The 17,649-nt window shown below is 41.6% G+C and overlaps 1 protein-coding gene, 1 long non-coding RNA gene and 1 pseudogene across 2 annotated transcripts in view; 2 read left to right on the top strand and 1 right to left on the bottom strand.

Moving 5' to 3' along the window:
- The window catches only part of LOC144652375 (uncharacterized), a 60,843-nt gene that overhangs the window by 17,964 nt on the left and 25,230 nt on the right, over positions 1 to 17,649 (bottom strand). The window lies entirely within an intron of this gene.
- LOC144652397 (uncharacterized) lies at positions 7,088 to 10,579 on the top strand (annotated as a pseudogene).
- On the top strand, positions 11,618 to 13,251 carry LOC144648668 (uncharacterized). The gene has a single exon (XM_078508171.1). It carries the CDS (start codon positions 11,731 to 11,733, stop codon positions 12,703 to 12,705), a length of 975 nt encoding a protein of 324 aa, XP_078364297.1. The 5' UTR covers positions 11,618 to 11,730; the 3' UTR covers positions 12,706 to 13,251.

The raw sequence follows: 17,649 nt of genomic DNA on the forward strand, positions 1-17,649 counted from the left end.
TTGTTATAGGTAGACCGCTGTTCAATGTGTTCAAGGCCGTATCGTTACGATTGCTCCACGAAAAAGCACGAAAAAAAAATACGGATATTTCCGACTACTGTCGGAGAAAACATTGCGCATATAATTGCGGCGGAAACAAATCGTTACACTCAAGCTGCGTTTTCTCTAGGCTCTGCGAGGGTCGGATATCAAGACCCAGGATTAAACAAAAGCCATATATACAGTGAATGCTTTCGAATTATATTTGAAGATGAAATACGAAAGAATTTTGCTGTCTTTGACTGAAATTCCACTCGAACTGCGTAGATACGATCGCATGTTGTAAAGCCGATTCATGCAACATTTCTGTCAACGCGAGGTCTCGTCCCTAACGACTTAGGCTGATGACGAAATAGAATGGCGCTTGCATGTAGCGACCAAATTTGGCCTAATTTTTAACCGCTCCTAAGCTAAAAGAAGCCCCCATCTCTTGCATTTGTTTTAACTTCAATAATATCTTTGAAAAGAGCGAGTTTTTTGGTATGGTTTATTTTTGACGTTTGTAATTTTTAAAGTGCCTATGAAGTAAAACACTTTTTTGCTTTTTTAGGTAGCTTATTATGTCTACTTTCCCAAAAGTTAAAAAAGAATAATGTCAAAGAGAGAGAAATCGGATTTGTTGCCACCTAAAGTGCCCTCGGTAAGACAAAACAGTGGGTCCGGATACTGGACACGAATTTGGCTCAAATGACGTAGTTACTGGTTCCACGGATCAGTTTACACTTAGATTTTGTTGATACACAGTGAAGTTCACTACTTCAGCTGAGATTGTTGCTGCTTTTTTGTTGATAAATCGAAATATTGTCCGACAAGAACGATATGTTGCCATCTGCGGACTTGGCAGAGCGTGTTTCTAGCAGAAATGATCATCGCACAACGAAATATCGTGACACTAAATGGACTGAAGTAGCTAGTTGGACCTGTCCAACCGCCGCAAGCCGATCAAGCGCTCTTTCACACAAGCGCTGGTCGACGAGGACGATCGAAGTTCGGCGAAGCAGATTCAAATGAGAAATTTCCAAAAGCACATACATTGACGGGCTTTGATTTTGTGAGTGGTTTCGCAGTGTTGCAATGTGCTTCGGAATTGACACGAGCGCTGCTTGCCGCGCCGAGGTTGCTTGCTTGTCGAATGTGTAAATTCAGGTTACGGTACGCCTATCCCGGTGGTTATTCGGTATTATATAACGATTTGGTGATTTTAATACAAGTAGCGATCAGTTGCTCGCTTTCATTTTGATTGTGTTCTTGTGTGGGAAAGTACAGTGGACTGACATATTTCTCCGAAGCGTGAGAGTGACATAATTAAACTTGACAACACGGCAAGATAACACTTCTTCAAACTCAAGATTAGCACTTTTTTGACTTGAACGAAACCAAAAATTTCCTCTTCAAGAATAAACAGAACTGCAGTTGTTGCTCTTTATGGTTCGTTAGCTCTACGGTATATTTTCAACCGTCAACTTCTTTATCCGGATACGATAAATCCTGATTACAGTGCTTGTTTATCAGCAAATAATTCCGGCGAAGGCAGCCGTAAAATTTGTCCAAGATTTTGCAAGATCTCAGTGTATTGTTTAAAAGTGCATTCGCCATAGAATACTACCGGAAATGCAGACGTGAATGACAACATTCGAAGCGCGCTGCTTGAAAACAAACAAGCATTTCTAACTCACTCAAGTCGAATTTACTACCATATGTTTGCTTCTTTCACAGATGCATTCGTTTGCGTCTGGGGATCGATCGTTTCAAGTGTTTGGGAAAGGAAACGACTGCTACCTTACGAATGATAAAACGATTTACTAACCATACAAATTAAATTTTGAGGAACGAAGTCTCGTAATGAAAGAATAACACGTATACTGTACCCAGCTGTGTAACATATTGTAAACTCCTGGCGCGACTGCTAAATCTTTCTTCGGCTAGTCAGGGCAGAATGATATAGAGAGACCACCATTTCCTTTACGGAGATAACTCTTTTGATAAATTTCCTCTTCGCTTCATGACTTTATCGTTTCATTTGTGGCAAGGAAGGGCTTTTGCTGAGAACAGCGATCCTTGAACTGCCGACGGAGCAGAATTCGTTTCTTCTTGCGTTTTCATCAGAACGAATAGCTTTACTATACACATGGAAATTTCGCTTCCATTTGCGAAGCTTCACCAAAGTAAATAAGTGTATTTGTTGCAGTTTCGTTTGTGAAATTGCCTTTGTTTGACTCAAAAGCCGAAATATGGCGTAAAGAGAGCAAAGAGGGCTGGCGAAAGCTATAATCCTGATGTCTTTAGAACCACTAAGTACGTCATTTCCGGTGAAACCGGAGCGTTTGGCCGCGCGCGAAAAGGACCCACTTCAAATTGCGAAATCCAAACTTCGAGGCTCAAAAAATACTAAAAAAAAGCGCTTTTGATATCTTAAACACGCATATTCGTGCTAACTAAGACATAAACAAGCAAATTGAGCAAAGTTATTTTTTACTTCATAGGCACTTTAAACGATGTAAGTGCTAGTGATTATTTATTCGTGTTTTAGTTACGCAATCCATTGTTTGTGCGACGCTTTTTATAGATCGCCTTTCAGACACACGTGCATTGAGATAAGAAAGCTGACATGTCACTTTTAAAATTGTTATATAACGTTTGTAAATGTGACAAGTCACGTTTTTTCCACGAGATCACCCACAGCGGAAAGTAATCCTTTGAGAAATTAAAACAGTCCCTTGAGAAATTAAAAAAGTCCCTTGAGAGTTTACAAATATGTGGTTCCAAATTTTGACCACATAACCCCTATTCTACGTTTTTAGCTTGTAAACAAGCAAAAACGTCGAAAAAACGGAAAGAGCTTCTTTACTTACAACCACAATGAACATTGTAACTTATTTAATTTTTACATTGACATTATGAATTGTATACGAATCTAGTTTTTGTTATTTCTTAAATGTATTAGTAAATGTTAAAACCTTTGTTGTAAACGGACCAATACCTCCCTTTGGAGAGTAAGGCGCAATAAAGATATACTATTACTATAACTATCACTCACTCACTCACAAACACCAGATGGCGGGCAAGACTTTTTTACCCATCCCTCCACTCAGATTTTCAGGACCACCTCTTCCAAAAATTTCAAGGCTATAGACCACCTGTTTTGCCATTAATTTTTTTGGGAATGCCTGAATTTAATTTCTAGTTAATGCAGAAGATGAACAGGAAAATCAAATTCTGTGTTGCTTCCCCCGTTTTAGATGTAGAAAATAATTAAGCCACCCCAAACCATGCCAGTTAGGATTTTGAACAAATTTGTGATTCATTATTCTGTGATATGTTTCTTTTTTTGAGTCTGGTAATCTACAAATTAGTTACAAGAGCACACCAAGAATATATACTGTAATTATTTCTAATTTATTTCTTTAGTTGACAATGTGTCTAACTTTAAATCAAAATAATGGTGGTTAGTATTATAATGGTAACCACAACCTTGGACTAGCACTTATTTTAAACATTGTGGTCAGCATATAAAATATTTTAATTTTTGAATGCAAATGAATTTTAATTTATGTAGTAATATTTTTTATCTTGTTTCTTATCCTGTTGAGGGAACATTTCAGACCAGCATATGGAAAACTGGATATCCTGAGCACCTTCTTTCCAAACATAACACATCTTGCATTAACAGCCACTGCAACAAAGCCAACACAGTCCTTAATTCTTAATTCCCTCAAGCTTCACGATCCTGTAACAATAATTTCAAATCCTGATCGTGACAACATTTTTTATGAGTGTATGGTCAGACCTTTCTCAGGTGTAGACAGGCTTAATTCAGTCCTTGCATCCCTGGCAAATGGGTTGAAGGAGAAGCAAATCGCTGTCGTTTATGGAAGTCTGGCAACATGTTCATTTCTATTTTTCAGTCAAAGTTTAGGCAAGGATCAGTACTATCCTGCTAGTGCTGATCTCGTTTCAAAGAATCGTTTGTTTGCTCAGTTCCATGCAGAATATCCACAGCATGAGAAGGACCAAATTCTGGATGAAATTGTACAAGGAGTATGTAAAGCCAAGGTACTGTTCGTAACTGTTGCCTTCGGCATTTCTGTAGATGATCCTAACATCAGGAGAGTAATACACATTAGGGTTCCTAAGACAGTGGAGGAATACTTTCAAGAAACTGGAAGGGCAGGAAGGGATGGACAGAATGCAGTTGCTACCATGTACTATAATGGCCGAGACATTGGGAAAGGAAAACATCCCGTTGATAATGTGATGAGGCAACTAGCTACTTCAAAAACATTCAAGAGAGCAATAATTCTACATTAGAAAAAAGTAATTTGCATTGCTGTTGTGACTACCACAAAGCAATATTTAATTGTCAGACTTTTGGCAGAAATAGAAGATTATTACATTGAGAATGAAGCTACACAAACCATAATAGCAGATTACTCCTCCACTGAAATGTGTGTGACCCCAGAACAAAAGAAAGCCATACATGCTGAACTTGAAGATTACCGTGCTTCAGTACAATTTGGAAAGTCGTGTGTAGGCGGCATAACCCTGGCAACAGGTTCCAGCCTTGAGTTAATTGATTTAACTATTGTAAACTGTCACAAGCTTGACTCTGTAGATGCAGTACATGATTTACTTCTTGTTTTCAGTAGGAAAAATGCTAAAGGTATTTATAACATTGTTTCAAGGCAAATTCATTGAATTAAGATTTATGTGTCTTATAAATGGGTGAACCGTGTCAATGGTCAGGGCAAAACTGGTTTAATAAAGCTACATGGACATTATACATTTCCAAGAGATGCACTGTTGGTAACACGACTAATAATTATTTTCAGGTTTAAGCAAGTGGACATGAAAATGAGCGGATCCAATAAATTTATGGTATCTCTGTCAGTGGATATCTTGGATGGGTGGGACAGGCACGTTGCTTTGAAGCAACAAGCCATGTCAATGTGTGTGAAAAAAATTGGGCAGGGCTGGTTGAGTTGATGGCGCTTACGTCTGTGATAAAGAACAAAGTTTTTTTTGCTATACCCTAATGCTTCTACTTCACTCAGACCACTATTCCACGGAATAATTCTACCAAGGGAAGCTAAAGACGAGTCTTGCAAGAGTGATGCAAAATGCTACATTATGTGATCACGTTGCCGTTAATTCAACCAAAGGATGGTCTTTCAACCAATCATTTCATGACAATGTCAGAAGAGTTTACCCAGGACAATTTGAAGCCCAGTTTTTGACATCGTTAGTGGCAGGACCGTTAAATATGCAAAGTTAGAAGACAGTACAGGCAAATCGTTTCTCTCTTTCAAGAAGCACCTGGGAAATGTTGAGAACTGTAGTAAAAGAAGTAGAGAGCGTAAAAGTGGAAAATGGCAAAGAGGAAAAAACGAAAACAAAGTATCCCAGACTAAATGGACCTGGAATAGTAGAGGCAAGATGCAAAAAGACTTGGAAGAGAGAACAAAGGGAGGATTGACAGGAAAAGTTTCACAGCCAAAGGTACCTATGATTACTTCTATTAAGAAAAGAAACATCTTTAACAAGAAAGCCCAAAGTTCAGGTCAGTACAAGAATAAGCGAAGAGACAACTTAAAAAAAGAAACCTAAAATGGAGTTGACTTAAAAGGAAACAGGGTAAAGTGGCACTAGAAAATACCAAGGCATTGTAAAAAACCCTTTTAAAACCCTTGCCTCGAACACAATAGATAGATCTCGATCACTCGCAAAGTTATCAAAGTTTAGCGTCACGTCTCACGGCGATGTCGCCTTTAGAACTTGTTTCAGGGACAATTGTGCCAATGGAGCACAAAGTTGTGCTCAACTAGCAACTTTCCTCTTCAAGGGATTTATGAAGTAGAAATATGGCACCTTCACACAAACATTGATTTTATCAAACTACAAAACAACTCTGTGATTAATTTTAAAAAGGCTAAAAAGAGATAAAAATTACCGTATAATAGTTCTTAAAAACAAAACGTTTTCGACTCGAAGGTCACTAACACTGATGATGATCTTCGAGTCGAAAACGTTTTGTTTTTAAGAACTTTGATAACTTTTATCTCTTTTAGCCTTTTTAAAACTATTTTATGAGCAACATTATGACAACTCTGTGATTCTTCCACTAAATACAGCTGTCGCTCAGCTCCAACAGATTATATGGCGTTCCACCAAGTTACACCTCTTTTCACCAAAGAAACAACTGTTAACTTCTTTACTAAGAACCCTGCATATTGAATGATTATTCTCCTACGATAAGTAAAACAATCTTCCTTTTTTAGGCCAAAAAGGGAGATGGAGCAAGGCGAGATATGAATGATATCTTGGAGCAACTGTTATCCATGCAAAGTATAAGAGAGGCCGTCCAGGCCAATAGAAACAAACTAAACCTTTGCTTTGCTGCTGATGGATGACACATCAGCAACAAGATAGGCTGTCTTCAGTATTCTGGATGAAAAAGAGCATGACTGTGACCAGCAGTACAGTATCGCCCTGTACAATGGTAGTGTTTTTCTTTAAAAAATATTTTGGTTTCTTGCTTATAACATGAGGAGCCACACTCGGGCTCACCACTAATTGGTTTGAATGATGGTTACTGTTTCGTTGATCAAATAGGCGTTGCCTCCTATTGACAGACATTTACTTGATTACTTTATGATTGAAAATCTTGATTGACATTTGATCTAGACATTTATTCAAAGTGTTTCACAATAGGTTATAAAAACACATTTCAGTTCAGTTCAGTAAAATCGGATGTTGAAGTAAGAACGACGTTTGTTTTGTCGTCACTGTTAAATGCGCTAACCAGGACTGAGAATTTGTAAGGAAAGCTAACCGGAAAGCTAACCTGTGAAGTGAAGTACAACTGATGTTTACGACCCGCCACAGAAGTAAGTTTCGATCGGGTTGATTAAGTTTGCTGTGGAGTTTTCTGTTACGAAATCAAGTATAAGGTTATGTTTGTTCTAATCACGACGTTATCTCTCTTAGATCAAATAATTATATTAAAGCCTGGATTTGTTATTATGCGGTTTGTGGTGGTTGTCTTCTGTGCTAACCAGTTCCAAGAGGAAACATTTCATTCGATTTCTGGGTAACTTGGAGGCGTTCCCGAGGATAAACAATGGCGGAGGATCTTGAAGCCGCGAAGAAAACGGCAAAAATCAGCAGAAGGACTGCCAAGTCAGCACTTACAAGATCGGGAAAGCTGGTGAATAACCTTATCGAAGGTAAGCGCCCGAGGCAAGAGGTAAGAGAGATTCTCGATAAACTGCAAGCTAATTTCGATGAATTAGTATTAAAACACGAAGCTTACACGTCACTCATAGACGAAGATCCCGAGTTTGAAGCAGAAGAGGCATGGCTAGGAGAATGCCAGGAAAACTTTATGGATGTGGAATACAGGGCTAAGATTTATTTAGACACGATTGTTGAAGGGAAAGGGAAGGCCGTAATAGACGGGAAAGGGGCTTCGAATAAAGAAACAATTGATTTAGCGGGAAGCGATGGAATTTCAGTTATGCCTGCCAGCGGCACACCCTTGCCTAATACGAGTAATGGAAGTAACAGTGACATTAACCAGATCACCCCTAGCCCTAGCGACCCCAAGAGTAAGAGTGTCAACGACATTAACCAGAACACCCCTGGCACGAGCGGTACGCAGCATGGCACTACCGGTGACGTTATCCAGACCGCTAACCCTTCAGGCCCAAGCGGCGGCGATACACACAGTAATAAGGACAGTGTTGACAACATCCAGACTATTAAAGACAGTGTTGACAACATCCAGACTCAAATGCAAACAACAGACGTCACGGACGGTGTACAAGCTACAAACAAAACAGGAGAACAGTTACCATGCAATTTCAAACTGGAAAAACCCAAGCTTCCAAAATTCACTGGAGACGTAAGGGAATACGCCATTTTCCGTTCAGATTGGAAACACATTGTCGACACGCGATATGCAAAGCGAGACGCGATAACTCTCCTTCGCGCAAACTTAAGTAACAAACCACTTGAACTCATCAAGGGTATCGGGACGGATTATGACGCTGCGTGGGATTATCTGGACGCCATTTATGGAGACCCGCGCTTTGTGTCGGATAGCGTCACCCAAGACATCAGTAAGTTTAAACCGCTACAAGACGGAGAAGACGCGAGGTTTTGCGATCTTGTGCACCTCGTACGGCGATCGTACAATACCCTAAAGGAAGTCGGAGTGCCAGGAGACATGGATTTTTTTTTTTTTTTTTATTAATTTTTTTTTTTTTGCCAGGAGACATGGATAAATCGCCAGGAGACATGGATAATAGCCACATGTTGTCCATAATCGAGCGTAAGATAGGCCCCGACGACAGAAAAGTGTGGTCACGCGACCTCGAGCGGGAAGGGAAGTCAGCGACTCTCCAAGGGCTACTGAGCTGGATGACATCTGAAATGAAGTCACGCATGCGCGCCATCGCACCAGTGAGAAGTGATTCGAGCCACCGGTCGATCAACCATTTTAAAACAGAGGAGGGTAGCCAAGAAAAGCACAAATGTTGGATCTGCAAGGTCTCGACGCACTGGCCAGACCGATGTCGTACATTCCGATCACTGAGCATTGATGATCGCATTAAAGCCATTAAAGATAACCACGCATGTTTTAGTTGCTTGAAAAAGGCCGGAAGGAATCATCGAGCGTTTAACTGCAGCAGACGCAAGAAATGTGTTAAATCTAAGAAAGAGCCAGGAATGTCAGGCATACCATCACCCACTCCTACACAAAACAGCAGCCGTGGGCGTCGCATCAGCAGCTGCACTTGACAGCATTGGAATCATCTTACCAGTAGTATCCGCCACACTTCAAGGTCAAGACGGAATGCAAAAGCAAGGGAACATTTTATTGGACTCTGGAGCACAGATCAGGTTGATTCGAAATGAAACCGCCGCCTCGCTAGGCTTGAAAGGAAGGGACACTTCCATAACAATCACAAAGGTTGGTGGAGATGAGGAAACGATTACGACTAAAGTTTACAAGGTACCAGTTTGTACTCCCGACCGTGGTAACACATACTCTGTGAAGGCAATCGGAATTACCCACATCAGCGACGATGTAACACCAGTGCAGATACGGCCAATGGCCGAGCAGCTCGGTATAGAGAACGAGAAGATTCGCCGCGGACAGGGACCGGTTGACCTGCTCATCGGCATCGACCACGCCCAGTTACACACAGGCAAAACAAAGCAGTCCGGACAGCTGGTAGCAAGAAAGACGCCCCTAGGATGGGTACTATTCGGAGGCAATTCATCAGGTACCGAGGCAGCCAGTCAAATCTACCACGTGACGTACGCAACACCAGTGGAGTTAACCGATTTTTGGAAGACCGAGGCCATGGGGGTAGAAGTGAAACCCTGCATCTGCGACGCAGACAAGTTAAGTCAAATTGAGAGAGAGGAAGCTGAGATTATTAGCAGTTCATGTAAGAGAATTGGAGACCAGTGGCTAGTCCCATACTCCTGGAAAAAGAACCCGAGGCTTCTTCCAGATAACATGGCCGTAGCAACAAAACGACTGGAGGCTACGGAGCGACGACTCAAGAAAAATCCTGAGCATGCTACCGCGTACAACAAGCAGATGAATGAGATGTGTGAAATGGGGTTCGCCAGGAAGCTCACAGAGGACGAACGGACAAGCTATCAGGGACCCGTGCATTACATAAGTCACCATGAAATAGTTCGCCCTGGAAACCGAAGCACCCCAATCCGTATTGTCTTCAATTCTTCTTCCAGTTATCAAGGACATGTTCTCAATGACTACTGGATGAAAGGGCCGGACTTGTTGAATGACTTGTTTGGAGTTATTCTGCGATTCAGGGAGAGAGAATGTGCATTAATGGGAGACTTGTCCAAGATGTACCACAGGGTCTTAATACCGAAAGTGCCAGATCAACACGTTCATCGCTATCTATGGCGAAACATGGAAACTGAAAGACCGCCAGATGTCTATGTCAAAACGGTTTTGACATTTGGCGATAAACCCGCACCGGCTATGGCTCAAATTGCGTTGAGGAAAACTGCAGAGGAAGGCGAGGAGTTATATCCTGAGGCAGCGAAGGTGCTGAAGGAAGACGTATACATGAATGACATTTGCCACTCAGAGGACACTGTACAAGAAACTCGAAAGGTAGCTGAAGACTTAGACAAGATCTTAAGGAAGGGAGGTTTCAGTGTGAAAAACTGGAAATCAAACAAGCCATTGACACCCGTTAGCGAGGAATCAAGCGAAGAAGAAATGAAGGTGTTCCATACAACGAGTTCTGGAGAAGAAGATAGTGTATTAGGAACAGCATGGAATAGTGCGACAGACACCATCTCCCTGAAAGTCCGTTCAGACCTCATGAAGCTCTCCGCAACAGATCATCAAAGAATGGAGGAAATCAAGCTAACAAAGAGAATGTTGCTAAGGAACATAGCGAAGATTTACGACCCCATCGGATTAGCAGCTGCGCTCACCATCCGCGCCAAGATTGGAATGCAAGAGCTCTGGCGAATGGGTTTCGACTAGACGATAAGTTACCGCTACAGGTGAAGACAAAGTGGGTGCAACTCCTGGATGAAATGCAAGAGCTTGGCAATGTTACATTTGCAAGGTGTCTTCTAACAACCGGAGCCGTGGAGCCGCCACTTCTGTGCGTCTTCTCAGATGCGTCGACCGAAGCTTTTGGGTGTTGCGCATACATCAGGAAGAAGAATCCAGACAGCACTTATGAAGTTAAACTAATAGTTGCCAAGTCACGAGTGGCCCCCTTCAAACAGCTGACCGTCCCGCGTCTCGAGCTGCAAGCAGCGGTACTCGCCTCCCGACTCGCCAAAACAATACGGGAGGAGTCTAGGATACAGTTCAAGTCCGTCCACTTTTTCACAGACAGCACTATCACCCTGGCTTGGATAAAGAGTCCTTCACGCGCCTTCAAGCCGTTCGTATCTGCAAGAATTGGAGAGATTCAAAGTAATTCCGAACCAAGTCAGTGGAGGCATATTCCTGGTGAGGTAAACGTGGCTGACGACCTGTCCAGAGGAATCAGCGTTCAGGATTTGACGGGGAGATGGAGTGAAGGACCAGAGTTTCTACGACTTCCGGAAGAACTCTGGCCACAGCCAGACGCAGCGCAGGCACCCCCAGAAGAGCACATGGAGCGCCGGCGAGCAGAAGCGGTTTGTCAGGTGAAGACAGCTGAAAATCCGATTGACCCTCAAGCATTTTCCAGCTGGAGGAGACTGATTAGAGTCACAGCGCGTATAAGGAGACTGGCCGAGAAAATACGTCTCAGGAAACACGCCCAAGAGGGGCGCCAGGGTTCGTTAACCCCCGAGGAACTCCTGCAAGCAGAAATGTTCTGGATTAAAGATGCACAGAAAAGCCTACATGATCGCATGGCAAAGGGCGAGTTCAAGACACTGAGTTCCTTCACTGACGACAAGGGAATTATAAGGGTTGGAGGAAGACTGGACAAAGCGATTGTGTCCTACGAGATGAAACACCCCGCCCTGCTCCCGAGTACACACTGGATATCACTCTTGATAATGCGACACATGCATCGATTCGGCCATCCAGGAGTGGTTACTACAACCGCCAAGATAAGACAGCAGTACTGGATCCTGAAGGCCAACAAGCTGAGCAAATCGGTGAAATCCCGTTGTGTTTTCTGCAGAGAAATGGCGCATAAGACCGAGGAGCAACTGATGGCTGACCTGCCCGATCTACGTCTGGCTCCGCATACCCCGCCATTCTACTATACTTCATGCGACTACTTCGGACCTTACAATGTCAAGATTGGAAGAAACAAGCAGATGAAGCACTATGGCGTAATATTTACCTGCCTGAACACTCGAGCAGTCCACCTGGAGTTAGCCGTGGACTTGTCTATGATGGAGTTCATGCAAGTCTTGCGGAGATTTTTCTCCATTCGAGGTCGTCCAGCGCTCCTGATGAGTGACAATGGGTCACAGATGGTTGGAGCAGAGACAGAATTACGAGAGATGATCGAAGGTTGGGATGTTGACGAGCTGAAGACGTTTTGTGCAGAAAAGGGAATCCAATGGAAGTTTGTAACACCTGCAGCTCTGCATCAGAATGGCTGTGTTGAGTCTCTCGTCAAGACGTGCAAGAAAGCGCTGAAAGCTGCCATCGGTGACCAAGTGTTAACGCCGTTTGAGTTATACACCTGTCTGATGGAAGTCGGTAACCTCGTTAACCAACGCCCGATCGGTCACATTCCTAACGACCCGGATGACGGTGCGTACCTGTGCCCAAACGACATGCTGCTAGGGCGAGCTTCATCGACAGTACCACAGGGACCGTTTAAGGAGACGAAGAATCCACGGCACAGGGTAGAGTTCATTCAACGGATTGTGGACTCGTTCTGGAAACGCTGGGCCAGAGACGTCTTCCCGACACTCGTTCCGAGGAAGAGATGGCACGCAGAGCGCCGTAATGTACGAGTCGATGATGTCGTAGTCATGGCTGATAACAATGCTGTCCGCGGTAACTGGAGTATCGGCAGAGTACTTGAAGTTTATCCTGGAACGGACGGTTGTGTGCGCAACGTCAAAGTGAAAACATCAGCCGGGGAGTACAATCGACCAGTCACCAAGATAGCAGTGATCTACCCTGCAGAGGGATATGACTAAAGACTGTTAGACTGAGTTCAACTAGGATAAGGACTACGCCCTTATCGGGGCGGAGAGAATGTTTCGTTGATCAAATAGGCGTTGCCTCCTATTGACAGACATTTACTTGATTACTTTATGATTGAAAATCTTGATTGACATTTGATCTAGACATTTATTCAAAGTGTTTCACAATAGGTTATAAAAACACATTTCAGTTCAGTTCAGTAAAATCGGATGTTGAAGTAAGAACGGCGTTTGTTTTGTCGTCACTGTTAAATGCGCTAACCAGGACTGAGAATTTGTAAGGAAAGCTAACCGGAAAGCTAACCTGTGAAGTGAAGTACAACTGATGTTTACGACCCGCCACAGAAGTAAGTTTCGATCGGGTTGATTAAGTTTGCTGTGGAGTTTTCTGTTACGAAATCAAGTATAAGGTTATGTTTGTTCTAATCACGACGTTAAATGTATCTCTCTTAGATCGAATAATTATATTAAAGCCTGGATTTGATATTATGCGGTTTGTGGTGGTTGTCTTCTGTGCTAACCAGTTCCAAGAGGAAACAGTTACTAAGATTTATTTCCTGTTTTAATTTGCCTTTGGACTGTTGCGTGTTATTTGGCGACAGATCTTGTTGTCAATGCTTGTCATTTACGATTACTTTACCAGACGACACAAAACAGTGGTTACTTTCGCAACTGTGCTGTGTTTGTTCCATGAATATTGAAGGAGTTGTTGTTTCTCACACTATCACAAATGCATTATCGACTGGTGATTTCAACTTTGCTTTACGTCACTTCATATTGCCACATGTTGGGAGATTTGCACTTGAAGAACCCAACTCTGTTGTTGTTATGGATAATGCTCATATTCATGACTCCAATGAGTGTATAAGGATGATCAGAGAAAGAGGAGGCATTGTTGTGTTTCTTCCGTGAGTTGAATTAAAAATTAATTGTAAAAATTAATCCAAAAAGCTTACCACAGCCATATTTAGTTGATCAACAATGAGTCACAAAGAGTTGGGTTATTGGTCCGATTTTTGTTATTATCATGAGAACCAACAATTAAAAATCAGGTCAATAATCCACCTTTTGACAGCTATAGAATGAAAATCATTTGTCAATTCAGGTTACAGTGAATCAATATTCTAGCTTCCAGTACACACTGCAGTTATATGATGGTTATAGGATAATTTGTGTCATTCCAGAAAATATCCATCTCCCCCCCAACTGAGACTTTTTTTGGTTTGTCTTCAGCAGGATGGTTTAGAAGCAAGTATAAAACAAATTTAATGCAAGATCAGGAGGTTTGCCTAGTGACATCTTTTGGCCTTTATGTTGGAATGGTTGCTCATAAGATCACTTTGGAGGTGAGCAAGGAGTAATAATTAACTGCTAAATTCATTCTGCCTTGGGAGTTTCAGGTTCACCATCGCTGGATCGATGGATGGAGTTCCCAACACCAACAACTGCAGCTCTAGGTTCCTTAAAGCAGCAGATTTGTCAGCAGGACAAGTTCATTGACAACTTTCACTTAGTAAGCTGCCGCGTGAAAATACAAATGCTTGAAAGTCAGCTTCAAGACGTGCGGTACGAGGAAAATAAATGCACTCAACCATGACCAGTCGCCCATGATGTCGAGTCAACTTTTAAGGATATTTTCGAGGATGGCAAGCTTACAAAATCAGCAATTAAAAAGAAAATAACTATCAGAGCAAGAAACATTTTTAAGGAGCTCAAAGACGTAGCCGGCAGACATCATGAAAGCTTGTCATCCATTTTGGGGCATCTTGCATGCAGCGAAAACAACCCTGAAGCAAGGGATCTCCCTTGTCACAATATACTATTAGGTCACATTATTTTCGTCCCCATGCCCCTAAATTTTAATTGGGTATTTTCCTGTTCTGAATAAAATACAGAAACACAGATTTGGTTTTGAATAATAAGTTACAAGAGAAAATTAATTTTTTTGTCTATGGAACTAGGAACAAACTGTTTTGCGTGAGCTAAAATTACAAACACTTGCCTAACGAAATTAAAGTAGGGCAATTGCAAGGCGACTTCGATGCGCACAAAAATCACCATTATTTTACTTTTCTACTACAGGTAAATGGGTTCGTCGTAGAACATGCATTTTGTCCTAGTGATTTATTTGAGCATCTTCTCCAAGAACTGCACGAACACGCAGAATTCCGACGCCATTCCGTTTCATTCCAGCTCCATTGAAAACTTCCCTACAGGTCCAGTACAATCAAGATATCATACAAAATGTACAATATTCAATGGATGAAGGAAATCTTAAATCAGAACGAAGGAATACAACTTAAAACAGAGGAAACGTTTTCTGTGTTGCGTTACACAACGCATGGACTAGACACTAATTAAGTAAGGGCCGCAAAGCCCTGTGGACCGACTTTTGATTATGCAATCTTTTTATGTTGAACATGTTTGCCATGCATGTATGTCGAAGTAGCGAAAGCTAAATGTTTTGTTAATAAGGTTTTTAAGGAATCTCTAGTTGGCGAGTTTATACTCTATGTCTTTTATCTACGTTTGTTCACAAGCCGGACAATGTAAGTAATATTTTTATGTAATCAGTTTTTAAATGCGTGTCATTTGCCGAAGATATTCAGTCATAACATTTTGTACAATTTAATTGCAGCTTCAGATTACATTACATAACATTTCATCGAAAATCAATACATCCTGAAATCCAGCCTTGCTGATACGTTTATTATCGTTTACTTCATTGACCCATCGGCCCATCCTGGTCACCAAAGTATTTCAAAAGGTGGATCTCTGGAGGAGATGAAAGCAGTCGGAAAAACTGGTAAAAATAGTGTGGCAATATCGGCCGTCATAGTCACAGTAGTCAACACAAGCAGTATAACTTATTTTGATCTTACCTGGCAAAGCAGGGTGAAGGGCTTCTTCTATGCACTCGGTTTAAGAAGTGATCCAGGATTTGTATAGTTCAAGCCTCGCAGGGCTGATCTTTTTTGCTTCAGGCAGTGTGACTCTTTTCTGAATTGTCGTAAAAATCCAGGTGCCTCCCGTCGAGAGTCAGTCCGTGTTTAGTTAAGCCGTGCTTTATGGTTGTCCTTGAGGACTTAGAGCGGCGGTGACAAGATGGACATTTCACATCGCAAGTAAATCAGGTTTTCATGATATTCCAATTTCTAAGCCAAAACGCGTGTATCGTCGATGTTCAGATGCTCGGACAATTGAGCCGTGTATATTGTCTATCAACAGCAGACTGAACAGCAGCAGTAATAGTTAAAAATATGCGAAATATTTAAATTCATGATCCCGCTCGTGACTGATGAAATAATCCCCTTTACTAACTCAAGTAAAATAGTCAGTGATTAGTATTTTGTGGTTCGCAATCAACTATTTTTTCACAAAAACTGGGAAGGAAAAATGGATCAGGAAACAGAACAAGGAATTAAAAGAGAAAGGCACACTAAAGATGATAGGAAAAAGTATAGACAACGAAGGAAACTCAGAAAGAAACCAGGTGAAAAGGCTTCAGTAGTAGAAAAGTCTGCCATCGCTGTTGCTGTTGAAGCACCAACAATGCCGAAAGCCAATATTTTTTCAAGGGCCCGCACCATGGTAAAAATGGCAGTGAGTAGGAATCCGCGTTCGACTTTCTTGACACCATATCTTTGATCAGCCATTCTTCCCAGTAGGATAGGAAACAAGGGTACACTAGGACCAGTGCGCCACCAGCCGAAGATCACAGTGCCAGAATTATCTCGCTCCATGCTCTTGTCTCATGACGAGAAAGAAATCGTACTTGGGGAAGGAACATATGGTGTAATGTGCCTCATGTACTTTAACGGCAATTTTCCAGTGGCGTTTAAGAATTTAAAATAAATGACGTTTGTGAAGTCAAAAAGGAGGCAGGAATTATTTCTGAACTTCAAAAGGAACATCATCCAAACTTGCCCTATGTTTTAGGAGTTTGTATGAAAGAGAAACCATAGTTAATGGTATCTCAATTTTATGGTAAGGCTAAGAAGTCCTTTTCTTTACTTAAGGCAATTGAATAAGGTATAATCAAATTTGATCATATCGAAAGAATTTTTAAGCAAATTGTGGATACTATTCACTGCCTTCAGGAAGCGGGTTGGCTACACAACGATATAAAAGAGAACAATGTATTAATGCATCGAACGCCGCTAAAGTGGAAACCAGTTGTAATTGATTTTGGCAAAAGTAGACCACACTCTAAACCGAAGCGGTATGAACTAATGGAGGTTCAGAAGAAATTTTACAAAAGTAAATATCCGTGAATTGCCCCTAAGCTTATTGGTGGTACGCACACACAGTCTTCAGCAAGTGACATTTTCTCTTTGGGATTTCTGTTGCAAACGATGTTGGGCAAGTTTGTCCGACGTAATGATTGTTTAGAGAGCATCAGTAACAAATGTCTCGCCTGCGCTCTGCATGTTAGAATATCCCTTAAACAGCTTGTAACTATGAGCTTCTTTTATCTTTAAGGACAAAAAGGGTGCATGTATTTAATTTTATATTTAAGCGCTATTGTAAAAATAAAAATTGAATTTGATTTATAATGTATCTGGTATGGCCTATACTACGTTATGTTGCGGCAGGGTGCTATTGGCTGTCGAATTGAATGCAATAAGGAATTTTTCAGTGGAGAAGTTTTGAAACCTTTTTTCAATAAATTTGATGACTTGTCTGACTCAGGCTGCTATGTAATTTAACATCATGGGACTTTTTGTCTCGTCGGCGAGTGTTTGTTAATAAGCCGTTGACAGATTAAGTCGCTAAAAGTGTTAGTGACTATCATGAAAAGAGGCTCATATTTCCAGATGGATGTGGTTTTTATCTGGCAGTAGTGTGCGCGCCAGTAAATTCTTTCATAGTTCTGTTAAAAAATAGTTCCATTCAAACCCAAATTCATAGGGTAAATGTTGTGACACACAGTTTCCC

The sequence above is a fragment of the Oculina patagonica genome, chromosome 4 (assembly GCF_052425735.1).
Source record: "Oculina patagonica isolate OP01 chromosome 4, crgOcupat, whole genome shotgun sequence".
In the NCBI taxonomy this organism is placed as follows: Eukaryota; Metazoa; Cnidaria; class Anthozoa; order Scleractinia; family Oculinidae; genus Oculina; species Oculina patagonica.

Excerpts from the sequence above, each read along its gene's own strand:
- LOC144648668 (XM_078508171.1), top strand. The coding sequence starts at position 11,731 with ATGGCGCATAAGACCGAGGAGCAACTGATGGCTGACCTGCCCGATCTA.